Consider the following 21908-nt stretch of genomic DNA (forward strand, 5'->3'; position numbering starts at 1 on the left):
TTGGACCAGCTTGATCCCGAACCGAACTCGAAAGGCTTGGGTCACACCTGACCCTAAACCCCTGAATGATCCATTGGGTCTAAAATCCTTTCCATCGACTCAACCCGATTTGATTCTATCAGCTAATAGGTTTGATTAGGATCTAAAATCATAACCTAAATATGAGATTGAGTAATGTCACCAACCTTAAGCCGCATTAGCCAACAATATAAGGTTCTTTTAATTAAATGTTTTATAAGTCTAACTCAAAATAAATTTTAGAAAAGCGAAAAAAATAAAAGCAAATCAGATGCCCCATTCTACGCCGAATTTAATCTAAATACGCGAACTGCCCGCCGACGTATATAAATAAATCGGCAATCAGGCGGAACGCGAAACCTCGCGCTGCCGAGGAGCGACGAAGGACAAAATCATCGCCATGGGGGACGAGGAGTTGGGTTCCAGCTCTCGAGCAATCGATTCCTCCAACGTTGGCTTTCAGGTCCGCCTTCCTCTTTGTCGTTAGGGTTCTTGGTTTTCTGCTACTCTTCTCTCGCACCTGAGCTAACGTTCGATGCATCTAATTTCTGCAGCTACTCAGGAAATGCGGGTGGAAGGAGGGCACCGGTCTTGGTGCTTCCGAGCAGGTCAGAATTCCTCTCAAATTTGATCCTAGTTCCTGTTCTGTGATTCTAATGTTCCCTTAGATTATCTTATTCTCTTATTATGTACGAATTTTTGGTTATGATCCGTGCAATTTCGTTGATTCAGTTTGTTGCAATTTTGGTGGTGGTATTTGGAACAACTGGATTTTCTTCGCTGAATTAGGATGCTCTTAATTTCTAGGGTTTTTTGCTCGCTTTTTTGTCTTTTTTATTTCCTTTAAGGTTCTCAGTGAGAATAGGGGTGTTATTCTTGTCCGGTCGTTTGTTAGAAATCCTTACTTTGGAGCATTGTTAGGTTTGAATTATGATATTTGAATGTTTTCTTTATGAGAATGTATTAAGATAATTTGAGATTTGGGGATTTTGTGCCCTCAGGTATCGTTTAGAGATTGGGTTGAGTCATTCTTGTGTGTCATCTAGATTTTATAATTTGCATGCACATCTAGATACAAAATGAATTGTTCGATTGATCAGTATTTTTGCTTATGCCATTACTGGGATCAGGAATTTAAGTTGATCCTGCATTGAAGGAAAAGGTCATCATAAAAGATTTAACTGAGAATGCGAGGTCACTTGGGCAGTCAGCATAACTATCCAATAGTAAAACATGTCGGCTATGCAGAGAATACATGCTGTAGATGGATAAAGTGTGTCTTGCATTAAGTATGATTGTACTTATTGTTCATGCTGAAACCAGTACTCCATAACATAAATTTCTGCATACTATTTCTGATTTAATTCATTTCTTTTTTTGAAAATAAAAGGCAAGATAATTATGAATTTGAGAGGATTTAGTACATAAAAGGTGGATGTGATCCCCCATATTAAAACATTTATCAACTGGTCCTGATGGAGTCTAATATCCATCTTGTTCTTGATTTCAAGTTCCTAAATGTTTCTTATTTTGACGTGTTTATGCTCATTTTCTTTGGCCATCTTATGCAAAGCAGGTATGTGCTCGATGCTGATTATGTTCTTTATGCCTTACTACCATAGTGATGTAATTTATTTCCTGCTCTTGCATATGTTCTTCTGTTCTTTTTCGTTTTCATGATGGAAGCATTGAAAAATCATGGACTGGTCCTTACCCAAAAAAATCATGGACTCATGGAACAGGGAAGGTTAGAACCTTTGCAAACTCATGTGAAGAAAAATAAGCGTGGTCTTGGTGCAGAGAAAATAAAGGAAAAGAAGAAGCTTCCGGAGGATCCTACTTCTAAGGTGCAAAATGAACTTGTGAATTCCTACATATCAGCTTCTCTTTGCTCTCTTCTTTTCCTTAAGTGTCCAAAGTTTGTAAATATGAAGATGTTATACCATTTGCTAGTTGAATATTCATTCCTATGGAGTGCAAAATAAAGGAAATGTAAGATAATATTCTCCCTTATTTTGATATAATATGGAAACAAAGCAGCACAACTCAATGTGACTGTTGAAAGTTAAAATATGAAGTTCTTTTAAACCAGTTAAGTACTAAACAGATATTGCAAGATCCTTGCTCGAATTTACATTTCAAACAGCTCTTTAATTATTTAATTAGCTAATTCTTTTTATAGAGCACTTTTCACCTCTCAAAATAGTGTTTAACTAATGTAATTGAAAAAGAACTAAATAGTTGCTTTTTGCTATGTGCATCCATGTCTTATTATTATTTCTACCAATTTCTTGCTTGAACATATCCTCTAACTTTGCAACTATTGCTATTTGACCTTGCTCCAATTATTAGACATTTTCATTTTCTTATTGATAAAACTACAAGCATGAAGTTAAGTATGGTGTATGTGCTCCTATTCATTAGGAAAACTTGCAATCAAAGAAAAAACAAATGTCGGTCTCTAAAAGGATTAAGAAGATGCAGCAAGAAGAGGAGCAAATGAAAGAGAAGGAATTTGAACGAGCCTTCTTCAGAGAGTTCTGGCCAGATAATGTCTGAATTCCGAAATACTCATCCTTTGCATGCCATTTCTTGCTGAGCTGGACCTATGAGAACTATGTACAGGTACCTGAAGTTTCTTCTTCTTCTTCTTCTTTTTTGGGTTCCCCTTCCTTTGGTTTAGCTACTTGTCTTTCTTTGTTATGCAAAACAAGTTTGCGCTAGTCATCATGCTATGTCTTTGTTTTCACAGAACCACTTTGAACTCTTGCATCTGGATGTAACTTCACACTAAAATGCAATTGTGTTTTAGTATAGAGCAAATGAATTACCTGTACAATAACTGTAAATAATATAAGATTCTTTTATCTGGATTTCTGTTTAAGTTTTAAAATTTAGATGATGAGTTTAGTGCTGTTGTGTTTTACATTTCCACCCATGCTGATGCACCACTTAGCATCCTTGTATAATTATGTTTACTTATAAATAGATTAGATCTTGACACGTGATTTCCATGTGAAAGACTTGATGAGCGGCTATATTTTCTCTTTTCAATTTTTAAAATATAAAGTTATTCAAAGAGTCCATTTAAACTTTCGAAAAGATGAAATAATCTGTATTGTTTTAGAAGGCCATAAGGCAGTATCGAACTATATTTCTGTCAGATTATATATAATATATGTGAGGGACTCTTACAAATATGGATGATATGTGGATTTTCAATACATTAGTTGGCTCAAACAGTGAGGCTGAAAAAATTCCTTCTTCTTTTCACATGTGGCTCCATTCACATGCTACGCACATGATGAAAATAATAGATGGCTTTAATTTGATTATAATACATAATATATTACTAATTTTTAAGAATAAATAAATATATTAATTTTGGATGTGTGGTGGAACAAATAGGTTACCTAGGATTGGGGCTCCACAATTTGTTATGTGATGATATTTGTAAAGAGTTTTTGTTTTCTCATCTTTTCCTTTAAGAATCGAGAAATGGGACCTATGCTTGTTCGAAAAGAGAGATGTATTTCAAGCTAAGATAGATTGTTTGAATCCGTATCTCAAGATGCATGCTTTGCTCCCTCTCTAGCATGCACAACTTCTTATATGGACCTTTTTACTAATAAAAGACCATTTTGGGAGGCTTCGCATTGTGGGAGTCTGGCTTCACCCTTAGCTTTAGTGTTCTCATTATATATTGTAGATGTGCATGCATGGCATGCAATAAAACTCTATTCTACTGAAGTTTCAGATTTGGTTGGATGCATGATCAGTATTGCTGCTCCTTTGCTCGAACTTAGCTGCATCTTTGCTATCTGAAAATGCAATAGTTAATACACTATTTGTACCAAGGTTCGTCATTGCGGTATCGAACTCCGTACCGGTGCCACACTAGGACAGTGTTGGTACGAAATTTTTTTTAACGTACCGAGTGTCGGTACACCATCCGTACCGAGTACCGATCCCAAACCGGTACAGTATGCCCCGTACTGTCTGGTTCGGGCTGGTACGGCGTACCATAATTTGAAAAGATGGTTAATTGGTTGAATAACTAATATATATTGTATAACTGCTACAGAACCTTTATCCTCTAATGCTTTAAAGTTATGGCTAATGTTTTCCAAAATAATGTTACCAAGAGTAATATAATCCATTGTTTGCCGTACCAACCCAAACCGGATGGTACGGAGCATACCGTACCGTACCGGTATCTACTACAGGTGGCGCACCGGTTCTGAGTACGCTGAAAAATTTCGTACCGTACCGTACTGATACAGTACTAGTGCGATACTAATACGGGGTCTGGTATCGAGACGACGAACCTTGATATAATCTGTTTGAAGAAAAAAAGGATTAAACACCATGAGAATGATTAACATGGATTAAATAATAAATAGATAATGTAACATATTGATAACAATTTGAACCTTGCCCTCAGCAGCTTCTACAGTTAGTGAAATCAACAAATCAAGGTTTTAAAGGCCACTAGAACAGTATGATAGAACCTGTAACAGACTATTTTGGTAGAATTACAGCATTGGATGCCTTTTGAGTTGCTGAAATCAGTGAAAAAAAAAAGGAATCCTGAACTAGGTTGGGTTGGTAAACACCGGTACTGGCTAGTACAGACACTAATTCAGCCACTATGACGCTCGTTTCGTGCGTCCGGGCCAAAATGGTGTGGTACCAACTAGCACGAAACCCAGTTTCAAGCAATTTGAGGGCATCCCAACTACAAGAAATTTCTTTTAGATTTTTGATGGTGTGGCAAGGATAGGAGACTAGATAGGGATATTGGTGCCTTCAGGCATCTCGTGAGAGCTTGTTCCTTTTGACCTTTCGGTGAAAATGGAAGAGAGAGAAAGGGAAGAAGGGGAGAAGGAAAGGGGTTGTGGAAGCTCCCAGTGGGAACGGGGTGCTGGTGGATCGGCAGGGAGGGCACTCCGTTTAGGTGAGGTTGATGCAGACTAGAAATATTTAGGGGAGGGCCTTAAGAATCATGCTAAGGCCAAAAGAGAGGCATCAAAGCATCATGGGCGATTTTAGGGAGCTTAAATTGATGGACAAGATGGAATAAGTGGTGGCATTGACTCATAAGTTCCCATAAAGCTTAAATATTTGCAATGAAGTGTCATATATAGCAACAACTTTAAAAATCACCAAAAATAGAACATGTAACATTTCAGCATGAAACTACTTCCATTGTGTTCTACAACAATTAAGTTTTCTCATGCAAGTGGAATTGGATCACTTAAAGATCATATGAGAAAGTTATGGCTGATTTATTGAAGATTTGTCATTGCTGGCGAAGTTGTAGTTAATTATGAAAATGTCAATCCGTGTCCACTAAAGTTAAAAACGATTTTGCCTAGTACTTTTATTCAAGTTTTGTTATTTGTTTCTTCTGGAGACACTTATTGGAGTAGTTAGAAGTCCTTTTGGATTAGAATATTATTTTTTTTATTCTCTTTATGTTCTCTAGATAATTTGTATCCTAGAAGAATTAGGAAAGCCTATAGGCTTTAGGAAACCTCCTTTATAAATAGTCATGTGCTCCATCTTGACCATAGTGAATATTATTGAATTTAGAAGCCCTTTTTGAGTGTTTTCTTTGGTAGTGTGACTTCGCCTTATTGTGGTGCGACTTTTAGCAGCCTTCATGCAATTCGAAAGATTTCTTTTCTTTTGATGTGATTCTAGAAAGCCTTGTTGGTGGGTAGTTGGTGGGGACACAGACCACCGTTTCCAGCATGTGTATAGGCGTCGCCGGCGTGCATAGCACTTTGGCTGCCCTAGTTTTATTTCTTATGTATTTTGGTTTATTTATTATGTATTTTCGTCCTTGTTAGTTGTTGACTTGTTATGACTGTATTTAGCTATGTTGTGGGGATCATGGGTAGTTATATGATGTTTTGTGGGAGTCATGGGCAGTTACATAGAGGGCTATATATGAGACCCTCATGTCTATTGTTGTGGTTAGAATATTTGGATTAAAAAAGGCTTTGTTTTGGCATCTGGTGGACTCCAGACTCCTCCCTCCTTCCCCTTCTGAATTTCTTTTTTTTTTAAAAAAAAAATCAGCTGTCCCGCATCAGTTTGGTATCAGAGCACTGTTGGGCTTTGCCTCTGTGCCAACGCCCCGATCCGTGATCCTTTCCCTTCCTTTTCTTTCACTGCCATTTTCTGGGCCGCAGTGGGACAGTCTGCAAAAAAAAAAAAAAAAAAAATCTTTTGTTGTCTCCTCTGTCCCGAAACTCCCACAGAAATCTACCAAGTGTATGGCAGAGCACCGCCGGATCCCAGGATTCCGGTGGGCACACGAAATCTACGCGGTATCCCGACCCCGGATGCCGGAGCGAGCTGACGGACCACGGGTGACTCCCTCTGTCAAAAAGAAGAAGAGCATCGCTGCCCTTCTTTCAGATCTGTCCCTCGGACCCGCCGAAGCGTCTGCCGGCCACCGCGCACACGAAGCGAGACGGGAGACATTCCTGCGAGGAAACCCAGTGCCGGAGCAGGTGACCGGTCGCCGGCCACCACAGACCACTGAGACCCCCCCCGCACTGCTAGCGTGGACTTCGGCACGATCGGCCGCCGGGAACTGCCAGCAACCGTAGCCGCAGAGCCCGGTACCACCTCCCGAAACCGTCGGGAGGTTGAAGCAACACCAGCTAACGGGTAAGTCCCTCACCCGTTACCCAGTCTATTAACCCGGATCCGTTTCCAAAAAAAAAAAAAAAAAAAAAAAAAAAAAAGAGGTCACATGACCCTCACGTGAGGGACAGCAGACGCAGCACGTGACTTGCACGTGCTGTTCAAAAAAAAAAAAAAAAAAAAAAAAAAGAGCAAGAAAGATCGTACCTGTTGCTCGACGGAGAAGAACCCTAGATCTAGGGTTCCGCCACCACTGCCGCCGTCGACGCTTCGCTGCTTCGCCTCCACCGCCACTGTGCCGCCACCTCCGACTTCCGCTGCGGACTCCATCCTCCGCCTTCGCCGACCCCCTCGCTCCCCAGAACGAGGGATCCACCCTCCGACATCGCTCCTTCCCCTTCTTCTTCTATTCTTTCCCTTTTTTTTTCCCCCCACGGCGTCTCCCTCGGGTTTGCTCCCACAGACACAGAGGGATCCGAAGCCATCCAGAAGCTTCGGATCCACGGTGTGCTTTTGAATTCGGGCGAGCCACCGTGTTTTACTTTCGGGCAAGCGGGCCGACCCCAGCCCTCGGCCCATTACAGGTGAGTTCTGTTAGCCCATTATCTTGTGGGCCTGATTCTTCCAGCTTCTACAATTGGATCCAGACCCTGCCACGTGTTGGACTTCCACAACGATACCCGCAGTTGGCCGTCTTCCAGCAGCATCTTCTACAAATCATCGGGCTCCGGTTCTGCACTCTGACATCCAAATTCATCCACTGATTCAGATCTGTAAGAAGAGGTCGTATCTTCCCTTTACATAATTATTTTTCAGCCTTTCCCTATAAACTAGTTTATCTTTAGATTATTATTGTTTTCACTTCATGTTGTCGGTTTGAGATAGGACCTTAATTTTATAAAAGCCTATGCCCCTTGAAAACACATATTGAGCCTTATAAATTATTTTCAAATCCTCGAAAGGCAACTAGGAAATTTTACTTGAATCTGGTGAAACCCAAATCAATTTGAAGGACCCCACTTTCATTAGATTAACCTGCAAAGATTTTGCATGATCCAGACCAAGGTTAGCAGTACCTAAGGTCCTGATATTTAGTTATCACCTGTGCTAATTCGAAGGTAACCAAGACTACGTCAAAAGTCGTCTTTTATTCAACATTGTTGATTTTATGTTAATTATATATCTAGGATTTTTGAATTCTAGAGTATGACAACTCGCAGCGGTACATCTTACTCACATGAGATGTCGACCAACCCAAACCAACAGGTGTTAGATGCCATAACAGCATTAGAAACCAGAATAGGAGCAAGAATCACTGACCTTGAAACTAGACTGAACACTCGCTTGACTATGGCTGAAAATTCAATCACCAACCTCCAAGTGACTCACAACGATGGAGAATCTGAACTTGGTGAGATTGAACCGTCCCGCCCCAGAGGCCTTGGGCCACAACACCAAAGGGACTATCTAAGAGCACGTGAGACACCAGATGAGCATGTAATGCGCAGTATTAAGATCGATGCACCAAGTTATGATGGTCGTCTTGACCCAAAAGTCTTCATCGATTGGCTCGCTGATATGGACCATTACTTTGAATGGTACAGCTTGTCTGACGATCGCAGAGTCCGTTTTGCAAAAATGAAGCTCATTGGTCTTGCAAAATTACATTGGAACACAATAGAAAATATGCTTGCTAGAGCTAGACAACCCCCTGTGGTACATTGGGATGAAATGAAGGAGAAGTTAAAGGAAAAATATCTCCCAACATCCTATAAGAGTCGCCTGTTAGATCAGTGGCAACGACTGATTCAAGGAAACAAACCTGTGTCTGAGTACATCGCTCGCTTTGATGAGTTCTTCATGCGATGTGATGCACGCGAGAGTGTGGAATTGACCCTTTCTAGGTTTAGGTCCGGATTGCGAGATGATCTACAAAAAGAGCTTATTCTGCGTGAGGTCAATTCATTAGAACATGCTTATCAACTTGTCCAAGACATTGAGCGTTATACTAATAAGACAACCTTTAGGCGATTTGATCTTAAGGAGACCAATTATAAGAACACCCACGGTAGTCAAACTAATACTTGGAGTAAGCCTAATATTAGAAATCAAGCGACCGAGTCCCCAAAAATTAATGATCAAAAGAGTAAGGAAATTTTAAGTGAACCACCCAAAATTTCTCGAGATCAGTGTTACAGATGTTTTGGTTTTGGGCATAGAGCTAGTCAATGTCCTACTAAGAAAACATTGGTCATCGAAGAAGATAGAAATGATGAAGAGAATGAGTTGGTCCATGAACCAGAGATAGACCCTGAAGAGTCAGATGAAGGTGAGGAACCGGACTCACTTGAGGGTTCCACTCCTTTAGGCGTAGTCAGGTGTGTCCTTACACAACCAAAGCGAGAAGATGATGACTGGAGGCGTCGATCCATATTTCACACCTATATCAAATGTGGCGAACATAGCTGTAAGGTTATCATCGACAGTGGGAGTTGTGTCAATGTTGTATCCACAAGAACTGTCAAGAAGCTACAGTTAAAGACAGTGCCTCACCCTAACCCCTATAATGTGTCTTGGGTGGATAAAACCGCTATACCAGTCACTGAGCGTTGTCTCGTCCAAATCAACTTTTCTGAATATAATGATAAGGTATGGTGTGATGTTATTCCCATGGACGTCGGACACATCATCCTTGGTAGACCGTGGCTTTATGATTTGGATGTGACCATTTATGGCAAATCCAATTCTTGTTCTTTTGTTCACCAAGGAAAGAAAATTCGACTAAACCCTCTACCGCCTAGACCTTCTATTGCTGGAAAGAAGGATGTGAAGGTTGAAAAGCGCCTTCAAATCATTAGTCCTAAGGAATTTGAGAAAGCAGCAGCCCAAGGATCCATAGTCATTGTGTTAGTGTCGAAAGAAGTTGTTCCTGACTTTCAAGTAGATTTTCCGAAGGAAGTTCATCATGTTCTGGAAGAATTTAGGGATCTCTTTCCTGAGGACCTTCCTGATGAGCTTCCCCCTATGCGTGACATTCAGCACGCCATAGATTTGGTTCCAGGGGCGACTCTCCCGAACTTGCCTCATTATAGACTAAATCCGATTGAACACGCTGAATTGAAACGGCAAATTGATGAACTACTCCAAAAAGGGTTCATCCGAGAAAGTCTTAGCCCGTGTGCGGTGCCGGCGCTTCTAACGCCCAAAAAAGACGGCACTTGGAGAATGTGTGTGGATAGCAGGGCAATTAATAAGATAACGGTTAAATATCGGTTTCCAATACCACGATTGGATGACATGCTTGATATGATGGCAGGTGCCACTATCTTTTCCAAAATTGACCTTAAGAGTGGTTACCACCAAATCCGTATCCGTCCAGGTGATGAATGGAAAACAGCTTTCAAAACCAAAGATGGGTTATACGAGTGGCTAGTCATGCCCTTCGGATTAACAAATGCACCTAGTACATTTATGCGAATCATGACCCAGGTGCTAAGACCTTTCATGGGTAAATTCCTTGTAGTCTACTTTGACGATATCTTAATTTATAGCAAAAACAAGGAACAACACCTTGAGCACCTACGTTTGGTTTGCAATTCACTAAGAAAAGAAAGCCTATATGCGAATCTTAAGAAGTGTTCATTTATGACTGATCGTGTAATCTTCTTAGGATTCGTTGTTTCTTCTGAGGGTGTTTCAGCAGACCCACAGAAGGTCCAAGCTATTCTTAAATGGCCCGAACCCACTACATTATTTGAGGTGCGAAGCTTCCACGGCCTAGCCACCTTTTATAGAAGGTTCATCAAGAATTTTAGTACGATCACTGCACCGATTACGGATTGTATCCGGAAAGGTGAATTTCATTGGACCGTTGCGGCCTCAAGGGCATTCCAAGAGATCAAGACTAGAATGACTGAAGCTCCGGTAATGCGTCTTCCAGATTTTACTAAAGTTTTTGAAGTCTCTTGTGACGCATCTGGTCTAGGTATAGGTGGAGTCTTAAGCCAAGACAGACATCCTATTGCATACTTCAGTGAGAAGCTAAATGATGCCAAACGAAAATATTCCACCTATGACAAAGAATTTTATGCAGTTGTACAAGCGCTGTGTCACTGGCGTCACTATTTATTACCTCAAGAGTTCGTATTATATTCTGATCATGAAGCTTTGAGGTACTTGAACTCTCAGAAACGATTGAGTTCACGACACGGAAAGTGGGCTGAATTTCTTCAAGAATACACATTCGTGTTATGTTATAAAGCAGGAATTGACAACAAGGCCGCTGATGCCCTAAGCCGACGTGTCGCACTACTTTTGTCAGTGAGCATAAAGGTTACTGGATTTGATCGTATGATTGCTGATTATGCAACTTGTCCAGACTTCGCTGAGATCTATGCTAGTGTGTTAGAAAGTCACACCAGGGACAATAGTGATTACCTTGTGGTTGATGCATTCCTATTCCGAGGAAACAAGCTATGTATCCCTCAAACATCCCTTCGAGATTTTCTTGTTTGGGAACTTCATGCAGGAGGAATAGCTGGCCATTTTGGTAGAAATAAGACCATTGATATGGTCGAACAAAGATTTTATTGGCCTAGCTTAAAACGGGATGTTGCAAAAATTGTTAGTCAGTGTCGTACTTGTCATCTATCCAAACAGCGCAAACAAAACACTGGTTTATATACACCCCTTCCTGTCCCAGATCGTCCTTGGCAGGATATTAGTATGGATTTCGTGCTAGGATTGCCAAAGACTAGAAGTAAGCATGATTCCATTCTCGTGGTAGTGGATCGGTTCTCTAAGATGGCACATTTTCTACCCACTTCCAAGACTTCTGATGCCTCAAAAGTTGCGAGGATTATCTTTGATGAGGTCGTTAGACTCCACGGGCTTCCAACCTCGATAGTGACTGATAGAGATGTCAAATTTGTTAGTTATTTTTGGAAGACCCTATGGAACTTTATGGGTACTAAGCTTAAATATTCCACAGCCTATCACCCTCAGACAGACGGGCAAACTGAGGTGGTCAACCGCAGTCTAGGAACCCTTCTACGATGTTTAGTAGGTGACCACCCAGGTAATTGGGATCTTCTTCTATCCATAGCTGAATTCGCCTACAATAGCTCTGTAAACAGGACCACTGGCTTGAGCCCTTTTGAAATTGTCTTAGGTTATGTACCGTGAAAACCTGTTGATCTTATCCCAGTAGCCCCTAACAATAGAATCTCTGAGACCGCTGAATCCTTTGCGCAACACATGCAAAATTTACATAAAGAGATTAAGAAGAAAATTGAAATCAACAATGCGAGATATAAAACGGCCGTTGACTTACGTCGACGTTATCAAGAATTTCGAGCGGGTGATGATGTAATGATCAGAATCAGACCTGAACGGTTTCCACCAGGAGCCGTTAGGAAATTGCACGCCCGAAGTATGGGTCCATACAAAATTCTGAAACGGGTTGGATCTAATGCATATGTGGTGGATATTCCAAGTGATTTTGGGATTAATCCAGTTTTTAATGTAGAAGACTTAGTTGCCTACCGAGGTCCGACAACTATTCCTACTGACCCCTTTAATGAGCCTGACACTGACTTCACATCCAACTTTGAGACCCTATCTCCTGCTCCTGCCTTGCCTCCTGTACCTATTTCTCCGCAGATCACAGACACAGTGGAACAGATTTTGGACGATCAGATTGTCAGTACACAGAATGGTGGTTATCAGCGATATCTGGTCAGGTGGCATGGTCGACCTCCGTCAGATGATACTTGGATTAGCAGAGATGAGCTTCAGCGACTTGCTTCCGACCTGTTGGAGCATTACCAGACCTCCGTTTCGCCAGAGGCGAACTCCTCTCAGCTGAGGGGAGTTGGTGGGGACACAGACCACCGTTTCCAGCATGTGTATAGGCGTCGCCGGCGTGCATAGCACTTTGGCTGCCCTAGTTTTATTTCTTATGTATTTTGGTTTATTTATTATGTATTTTCGTCCTTGTTAGTTGTTGACTTGTTATGACTGTATTTAGCTATGTTGTGGGGATCATGGGTAGTTATATGATGTTTTGTGGGAGTCATGGGCAGTTACATAGAGGGCTATATATGAGACCCTCATGTCTATTGTTGTGGTTAGAATATTTGGATTAAAAAAGGCTTTGTTTTGGCATCTGGTGGACTCCAGACTCCTCCCTCCTCCTTCCCCTTCTGAATTTCTTTTTTTTTAAAAAAAAAAATCAGCTGTCCCGCATCACTTGTGTGAAGGTAGTCGATTGAATGTGAAAAGCCATGGGCGACTAGAAATATTTAGGGGAGGGCCTTAAGAATCATGCTAAGGCCAAAAGAGAGGCATCAAAGCATCATGGGCGACCTTAGGGAGCTTAAATTGATGGACAAGATGGAATAAGTGGTGGCATTGACTCATAAGTTCCCATAAAGCTTAAATATTTGCAATGAAGTGTCATATATAGCAACAACTTTAAAAATCACCAAAAATAGAACATGTAACATTTCAGCATGAAACTGCTTCCATTGTGTTCTACAACAATTAAGTTTTCTAATGCAAGTGGAATTGGATCACTTAAAGATCATATGAGAAAGTTATGGCTGATTTATTGAAGATTTGTCATTGCTGGCGAAGTTGTAGTTAATTATGAAAATGTCAATCCGTGTCCACTAAAGTTAAAAACGATTTTGCCTAGTACTTTTATTCAAGTTTTGTTATTTGTTTCTTCTAGAGACACTTATTGGAGTAGTTAGAAGTCCTTTTGGATTAGAATATTATTTTTTTTTATTCTCTTTATGTTCTCTAGATAATTTGTATCCTAGGAGAATTAGGAAAGCCTATAGGCTTTAGGAAACCTCCTTTATAAATAGTCATGTGCTCCATCTTGACCATAGTGAATATTATTGAATTTAGAAGCCCTTTTTGAGTGTTTTCTTTGGTAGTGTGACTTCGCCTTATTGTGGTGCGACTTTTAGCAGCCTTCATGCAATTCGAAAGATTTCTTTTCTTTTGATGTGATTCTAGAAAGCCTTGTGTGAAGGTAGTCGATGGAATGTGAAAAGCCCAAGTGAAGATTGGTGCGACTCTGATTGGCAAGAAGTTCGGTTGGTGAAAATCCAACTAATTATCATAGATTAGTTTGCTTATAGATTTTTTTTTGCTTCTTGCTTTCGAGTTTTGGTTCAGATTCAAAGCCTTCTATGAGTTAGGTTTTCAGTCATTTTTTATTTTCTTGCTTCAAAATTATCATAAAATCAAATATATAAATATATATTATTTTATTTTATTGCAATACTAGAGAGTTCCAATTCATCCAAGGTAGGAGAGGTCTTGTTCAAGTCCTATCGAGTTTATCCTGGTAGTATTTACATTCTAGTTTATCTCTTACTTGCAAGCATCCTTGACCTATCGCTTATGCAGCTCAATTATGTTAACCTTTTTCTTCCATACTTGCACCCTAACCTTATGCAGCCAGATCCCTGATTTTGTCTGTTTCGGCCTATGTGTCTATGTCAGAGGCCTTTCATCCTCTTTTTTCCAAAAATTTGGCAAAGACCAAAAAATAAGAGGAATCTTTGTCATATTTTTTTTTCATTTTTCTTGAATTTTGGATATATTGTAGGGTGGATAGCCCCCTACAATATGGTGGTTTTTGTTTTTATCTGGATCAATATTTTACTCTTATGAATTATTAATATTTATGGTTAAAATTTATTGTCATGCATTTCAATAGATATCCTTATCATGCATAGAAACCAAAAAATCTCATGAAAATGTAAAAAATAAAAAAATCTTTTTTAGCCATCTGGGTATGAGACTAGTTCAAGCCCCCATACTGGTCTAGCTTAAAACCAATGACAGGCCCGATACCGGTATTTGAATCCTTGCTACAAATATTGACATCTTAAGAAACATGGAGGAAGTAAGCAGCACCAATCTCAACAAATACCTTTCAACACATAAAAAATGTGCAATATGGTCTTGCTTCCTTTAGCCTTAGCAAAGGCTTTACTTGAATGATAATTCAAAATTGTTTCTTTAGGAGCCATTTTATGTTGACTCGAATAGTTCAGATTCCGTACTTGGACATAAACAAAGTCCTAATTGTTTGAAGCAATCACTTCTAGGAGTTTGTCGTGGTAGAAATATGCCCAACATGGGAAAGACTAGTTCTACTGAACAACACCAACTAGAGTTCAGCCCTCCAAGGATCTAACTTGCATACAGCTAGGCCAACCTATGTGACTTGGTCAAGCTAACCTAACTTGATCTATTGACTTGGTATGACTCAACATGGATGGACTGGATCCAGCTTGCCCTAACTCAACTTGATAAGACCCAACCTAACTTGGCCCTTCTCAACTAAGGGTGCGTTTGGTTCACCACCGGAATCGGAATCGGAATGGGTTGGAATGTGAATTGGAATGGCCAGATTCTTTAACACATTTGATGCATGACTAGAATCGAAATCAACAATGGAATGTTTTTAAGTAAATTTTTGGAAAATCAATTAAGCAAAGGGATATCTTTGGAAAATCTATTTTTCGGTAAACCTGGCGAAATGGGATTTGAATACTGGGGGGAGAGTCGGGATTGGGTTTGGGGGGTACACGCACTAAGTTCAGTTAAACTCAAAATCAAACTAACTCACTTAACTTTCATGAATATGCTTGATAACAATTATGTAGATACAGTTTAATGCCAGTAATTTTTATTGAAATAAGCTTTGTTCTTTCACATTACAACATAATGTGCTTCCCATACTTCTTATGCTTACTCTAAACAAATGATAATGTCCTTTTGTTTCTCTTCCCCTTGTATTTTGTTATCAAGATGCCAACAACCTTAAGCATGACTAAAGACAGCAAATTACGAATGATCAATCATTCGTATTGGTGAAAAAATTTTAAGTCTATGAATCATCACCTAATTTACTAGCATTGCACCTTTTTCAACATATAAGGCAACAAGTACATATTCCAAATGAAATGAGTGACATTATAATGGTTGTAAGATAATAAACTAGCATATAACCCCTGCGGTGCATGGGGTACGATTTTTTCTCCTTCTTCTAACCGTTCTTGAAATAAAATTAGCAATGTAACAAATTATAATAAATAGAAGGCTTCACTAACTGAATGTCTATTTCATATTAAGATATGAAATTTAATAATAGTAGAATGGAAACTTCTATTATTAATGCAACATCCATATGGAGAAGGGAGAACCCTGTACAAGCTGAGCCTCAATGTATAAACTTTTGTCATCAATATCAGTGTCATTAATATCGACCGTGCATGATGCTTATGTACAGTTTTTGCTCCATTTTCCAACTATTTCTTAAATGTAATATAACAATGTAATAAATTATAATAATAGAAGGCTTTAATAACAAATTTTTTGTTGCACATTAAGTAAAGAATATTGATGTTGGTCGAGAAAAAATTCTCATCATTAATATTGACGACATTAATACCAGAGCCCGCATGGCAAATAGAGAACTTTGGATCAACTAAGCTTCATATAGAAACTTTTGTTCATGGTCTGCCGAACCGGTCCGTACCGACCATTTCGGCCCGGTACCGACTGGTCCGGCCTGGAACCGGTACTCGGACAGCATGGATACCGGTTCCAGCTGTCCGGATACCGGTTTCAGCTATTTTCGGATTGGTACCGAACGGTATCGGCTGCGTACCGGTCTCGTACCGGTGCGAACCGGCCGGTTCGCATCGGTACCAATTTTTTTTTTACCCCAACGCGCGCGCTGTGGTTTAAAATCCAGAAAGCGCGCGCGCTGTGGTGTGAGAGTGCGTCGATTTTTCTACCAGCTCATCCGTGCGGGGAAACGCGCGCTGCCCCGCGTGGGTCATAAATGCCACAGCGCGTGTCCGTGAACCCAAAAAAAAATAAAGGCCGATTCGTACCGGACCGGTTTCGGTACGAACCGGTCCGGTAGACGACCGGTACGCCTATCGGTACCGATTCAGCGTACCTTGCTTTTGTCATTAATACCAACATCCATGCGGTGAAAGGAGAACTCTACACATGCTTAGCCATATTAAGCAATGAACTTTAATGATGGTCGAGTAGAAACTTTTGTCGTTAACACCAGCATTCATATGATGAACAGAGAAACTCTGCACAAGAGCCTCCATGCAAAAATTTCATCATTAATGCTAGTCTTGCATGATGCGTAGGATATGGTCTTCTCGTTTTTCCAATTGTTCTTGAAATCTAATATAACAATATAACTAATTATGATAAATAAAAGGTTTAAATAGCCAAATTTTTGTTGCGCATTAAATAATGAACTTCAATGATGGCCGAGCACATCAATACCAATATCATTAATATTTGTTGCATATTAGTAATAAACTTTAATGATAGCCAAGCTGATAAATACAAGCACCTAAATGAGAAATGAAGAACCTTGTACAAGCTGAGCCTCCAGTTTAGATATATATAATAGATAATAGATTAATATCATCCATAGGGTGAACGGAGGACTCTGTACAACAATCGTCATGCAGAAACTCCCATCATTAATACTAGCATCGTTAATACCTTCCTTGTGCAATGCGTAAGGTACGATCTTTTTCTCCTTTTTCCAACTATTCTTGAAATGCAATGCAACAACATTATAAATTATAATAAATAGAAGGTTTTAGTAGCAAAATTTCTATCATGCATTAAGCAATGAACTTTAATGATGGCCGAGCACATTAATACCAGCACCCACATGGAAAATGGAGAACTCTACACAAGTTGAGCGGCCATTTTATACACACACACATATATATATATAGATATAAATATATGTAGATATACATATACACACATATACATTTATATAGATATATACACACATATGCATATACATATATGTATACAATAGATTATAACTTCACACTAACATCAAAGAAGCACTGGTCATTTACATATAAGAAAAACAACTTGATAAATATATTCTTTTAACATTTTTCTACTCTACAAAACTAAAATCATTGTTATGTGTCCCTGTATCTTGTATTTTTGGCTTTTTCCAAATCAAGAACTTGGATAATGTAACTAGATCGGATTCTCATGTCTATGTTCGTGTCCATGCAACATTGGATGCAAGTAATGCAAGCATTTGTTTGACTAGTTAGGGAAGGCGTGGAAATGTTCCAGCAGTGGAGAGCTAACCATTGTCAGAATTGATCCTGAAGATTGTTTTGATGTGTCTAATGATAACATTTGTTATTATAATTTTGATGAACGAAAACTTCTTATTGCTAGAACGTAACTTACTACCGAGAATAGTCAACCATCTCCAAGACGAACTTTCAACCATTTTTTAACTTTCGATGTTTTGAAACTATTTCACCTCTTCGGCTTATCAGTCCACCACATGCTTCCACTGCTTAATTCATTAATCATGTTCAAATAAACCACTCGATTGAGTAACTCTACGCTTTCTTCATTTCAAGCATAATGGGCAATGGCAGCCTCATTACATATTGTTAAAACGCTTCCTAAGGACTCTTATTTGCAAGTGCAAAGGCTCTTCCTAATGCGGCAAAGAGCATTCAATGGTGGCATCATAAGCCATTCAAATCTTTATCCTCTTATTAAAACCATGTATAAGCATCTTATCTCAATGAGCAAGTATGCCTAAGATGATGCCTACCTGTTTTCGCTTGATTGATATGATCATGTAGCCCCAAAGGTGCATGCAACACCTATAAGCATCAAACCTCTGGGCCAATAGATGCATGCACTCCGTATCGGTGCCTAATTGGTGCACCCTGTACCTGTCGGTATAGTACATACTTTGGTACCGATAATCGATACGGAAGGCAAACCAAGTCTTGGTACCGTGGCGGTATGGTATGGTAGGCACCCTACCGGGCGGTAAGGTCCAAAATTGCAAACTTTGCTCTACAAATTCCAGTGTTAGGAGACTTATAAACCCGATCTCCATCATATCTTTCGCCTGTCCACATTGAATCCTTTATAACTATACTCTAGCTGCACCCGATCTCCATCATATCTTTCGCCTGTCCACATTGAATCCTTTATAACTATACTCTAGCTGCAAGGAGTGGAACGTTTCAAATTGTTTAACTGGCGAAAAATGTAACAAATTAGAAAAAAAAAATAATTATATGCCATAGGTAAACTCACATTTATGAAAATCTAGGTCACTTCGCATGGTCAATTCATTTAGTTGCTTTTGTTGTCTCAATTTTCTTTCTTCCCTCCATCTGCCATATCCTTGTATTTTTATATGTGGTTTGGTCTCTTTTATGTTCATAATTTGTCATGCCCTTGTAGCATGTCCTCTTATATTTAATAATCATAAGCAAAACATTGTTTATCAAGTAATGTGTAAATAGTGATTGTTTTAGTGCTGAAAAATTATTTTCTCTTAAATATTCATCGGATTCTTGAGAATGTATGTTCAACCCTCACAGTTGAAGCCCATTATTTTAAGTCACATGATAATAATTAATTGCAGGAGTAACGTAAATGGAGATGCAAAACAAATAGACCCCTAGAAATGAAAGAGTCAGAAGAAATCACCAAGAGATTGGGAATAGGAGATGCGGGGGGAAATATATATCCTAACTGAGATTTTCTTTCGAGAAATTTTAACAATATAAAATTTTAGAAACTCAGGTTTGTTATTATGAAGATATTTCGAGTCCATCCATGAGATTGAGGATTTTTCAGCTCCAATTCATCGAATTGAATATCACCCTGTAGTCTAGATAATCCCGTACTTTTAGGAACAGAATAATAGTCTAGTTGACATAAAATGTCGAATTTTGAATTAAAGGGAGAGGATAGCCATAGTTTTCCCTCCTTTTTTTGGGTTGAGAGGATAGCCGCTCATGAGAGTGTATGTATGGGTGTGTGCGGGTTTGTGGGTGCGCGGGCATGTGGGTGCCAGTGTGTTCTTGTGCATGGGTGCACATCCATGTGTGGGTGCATGGGTGTGATGGTGTGGGTGGGTGCATTCATGCACACACGTGTTACTATAAAACTTTCCATGTTTATATGGCAAATAGATATTGACATTTTGATATTGTAGCAGAACCGATGATGTCGTAACATGAAGAGTTTAGTGGGTAACCACTTTTCCAGCTTTCTGTACTATCTTCTTTCTTATTCTTTTATTATAAACTTCATTACTTCAGATAAACCTGTCAACAGTCTCCACATTCCCAAAGGCCAGAGCCACCTCCCAAGTGCTTCTTTGCTTCCTACCACTGTTCCCAACAGTGTCTTTGAGCTTGCCAGCTTTTGCTGAGGTCCACTGGCTTGCCCCTTCAGTCTCCAGTATTGTGCACCAACCTAGTGGTCCACTGCAATGAGACTATCGGCTTGTCTTGCCCATTTGCTGTCATGCCCTACCTCATGGCAGCAGTGGGGGTCTCACCAAGCACTTCGACTCCCTTAACTGCTGGCTCCATGCCTGCTGCATCCTTGGTGTGGTCCCACTCGAGGTTACCTCCCCTTTGCCTTCTCCAAATATTAGATCATCATGAATCTGGCAATTAGGTTTCCTTTTAGTTTTTCTCAAAAAAACCTAAAAGTGAGTGGACAATAATAGTGTCATAGCATGAGGAGGTTTTGGTTTAAGGGCAAAAGTCTTTCTTTTCTGCTTTAGTGATCAGCTGTTTTATTAAAACTCCGCCAGTTTGAGTGATTTTTCAGGTTTGCTAAGTATCTGGTCGGATCTAGGAACCAAACTAGCTAAGGACTGGTTCATTAGATCTGCAGTCCAATTGTCCAGTCTGGTCTGGTAATGATGGGTACTTGATGTTCACCCATATGGTCTGTGAATTGCTGATAGTTACATTTATATGTAGTATTTATTACTAATCAAAGTGTTCCAGAATCTTTTGGACCGAGCTTCAAAGTGCAAATTTTGTGATGGATTACAAATGGGGCTACTAAATTAGAATGGTTTTTTTGGGGATGAGTATGCTAATATCTACTTGCTTACCCTAGTACTATAAGGATGTTTGATTTCCAAAAGATAAAGATAGTTGCAGTTTGTTTCTGTGCACATTATGATTTCCCTTTAGAAGTTGCCCAGGTTAAGCTTTTTCCTTTCTTAAAGTAGTCTGTGAAACTTGAATATTCTGTAATCTATGCAGTCATCTGCAACTTCAAAAAGAATGTGAAATACCGTTAGGACATGGAATGCTTGATCCTTGAGGAAAGGTTCTTCCTGTTGACTTGCATAACTTTGATAGCTGATTTGAGCTGACTTAGCCATCAAGTTAATAATACTATAACCCCTTTTAGAAGACAGTTGGATAGCATGACATGGTCATCATATTATTCAAGGTTCACTTTCCTTTCATTCTTTTTTCTTTATATTTATTGGTATTTCCAGCATATCATGTTCTGCAAACTATTTTATGGGCTGCTAAGAAATTTATTTGAGGGTTTATTTTGGCCTAAAAACTAAATTTTCATAGCATGATCAAAATAACTGAATTGTCCTTGCTAGAGAATATTGTCACCTACTACTTATTTTGTGAAGTCACTTGTGGAATAGATGGGACTAAGCTTGCCGGATTATGGCATCTTTTGAACGCAGGATGGCAGAATTGGAACAGTTAAGCCTGCTTTGTGATTCTGCCAAGTTGCCATTCTGAATGAATCTGGCTGCAGGTCCCATTTTGCACTTCTGCTGGGGCAATTAATATCGCATTTTTGGCCCTTGGATCACTTCCAGCAGCTTTAGCTTGCTGCCTGACATGTAACTGACTCTGCCCATCTGTCATGTCTGAATTGTATGTTTCACTATATAATCATGAGTATGTTCCTTCTTGAGAAAAGTTTTATGTTCGTTACTTTTTTGTTAAAATTTTCAGTAAGAATACAAAATATACCTGAATTCCTACTAAAGCCTTTTGCTGCTTATAAGGATCCAAAGTCCTTATCCTGTTGTAATGGCTATACTAGTCCCTGATCCTTTTTTGTATGTGTGTCATAGTCCATTTTTTGACAGCACCCAAATTTTTCCTTCGAACAAACCTATCTCCGGCGCATCTAAGGTTTAAGCATCTCATACGTCCAACCGGAGTTGCATTTTGAGTGACTGAGATTCTGCTCATGTTATTTTGATATAATTCTAGCAGCTCATATGGGGAGCATCCAGCTCGCTCCACATCCTTCTGGGAAAAGTGGAGCACCCTGGGCATCTCAGTTGGAAAGTTATTCAGTTG

At 39.6% G+C, this 21908-nt stretch overlaps 1 protein-coding gene across 1 annotated transcript; it reads left to right on the forward strand.

The window, feature by feature from the left end:
- Positions 1-326: 326 nt before the first annotated feature.
- LOC103714786 (G patch domain and ankyrin repeat-containing protein 1 homolog) lies at positions 327-21588 on the forward strand. The gene is made up of 5 exons (XM_008802194.3): positions 327-481; positions 573-626; positions 1761-1865; positions 2443-2643; positions 21278-21588. Exons 1-4 carry the CDS (start codon positions 419-421, stop codon positions 2575-2577), a joined length of 357 nt encoding a protein of 118 aa, XP_008800416.2. The 5' UTR covers positions 327-418; the 3' UTR covers positions 2578-2643; positions 21278-21588.
- Positions 21589-21908: the final 320 nt, after the last annotated feature.

The sequence above is a fragment of the Phoenix dactylifera genome, unplaced genomic scaffold (assembly GCF_009389715.1).
Source record: "Phoenix dactylifera cultivar Barhee BC4 unplaced genomic scaffold, palm_55x_up_171113_PBpolish2nd_filt_p 000144F, whole genome shotgun sequence".
Classification (NCBI taxonomy): Eukaryota; Viridiplantae; Streptophyta; class Magnoliopsida; order Arecales; family Arecaceae; genus Phoenix; species Phoenix dactylifera.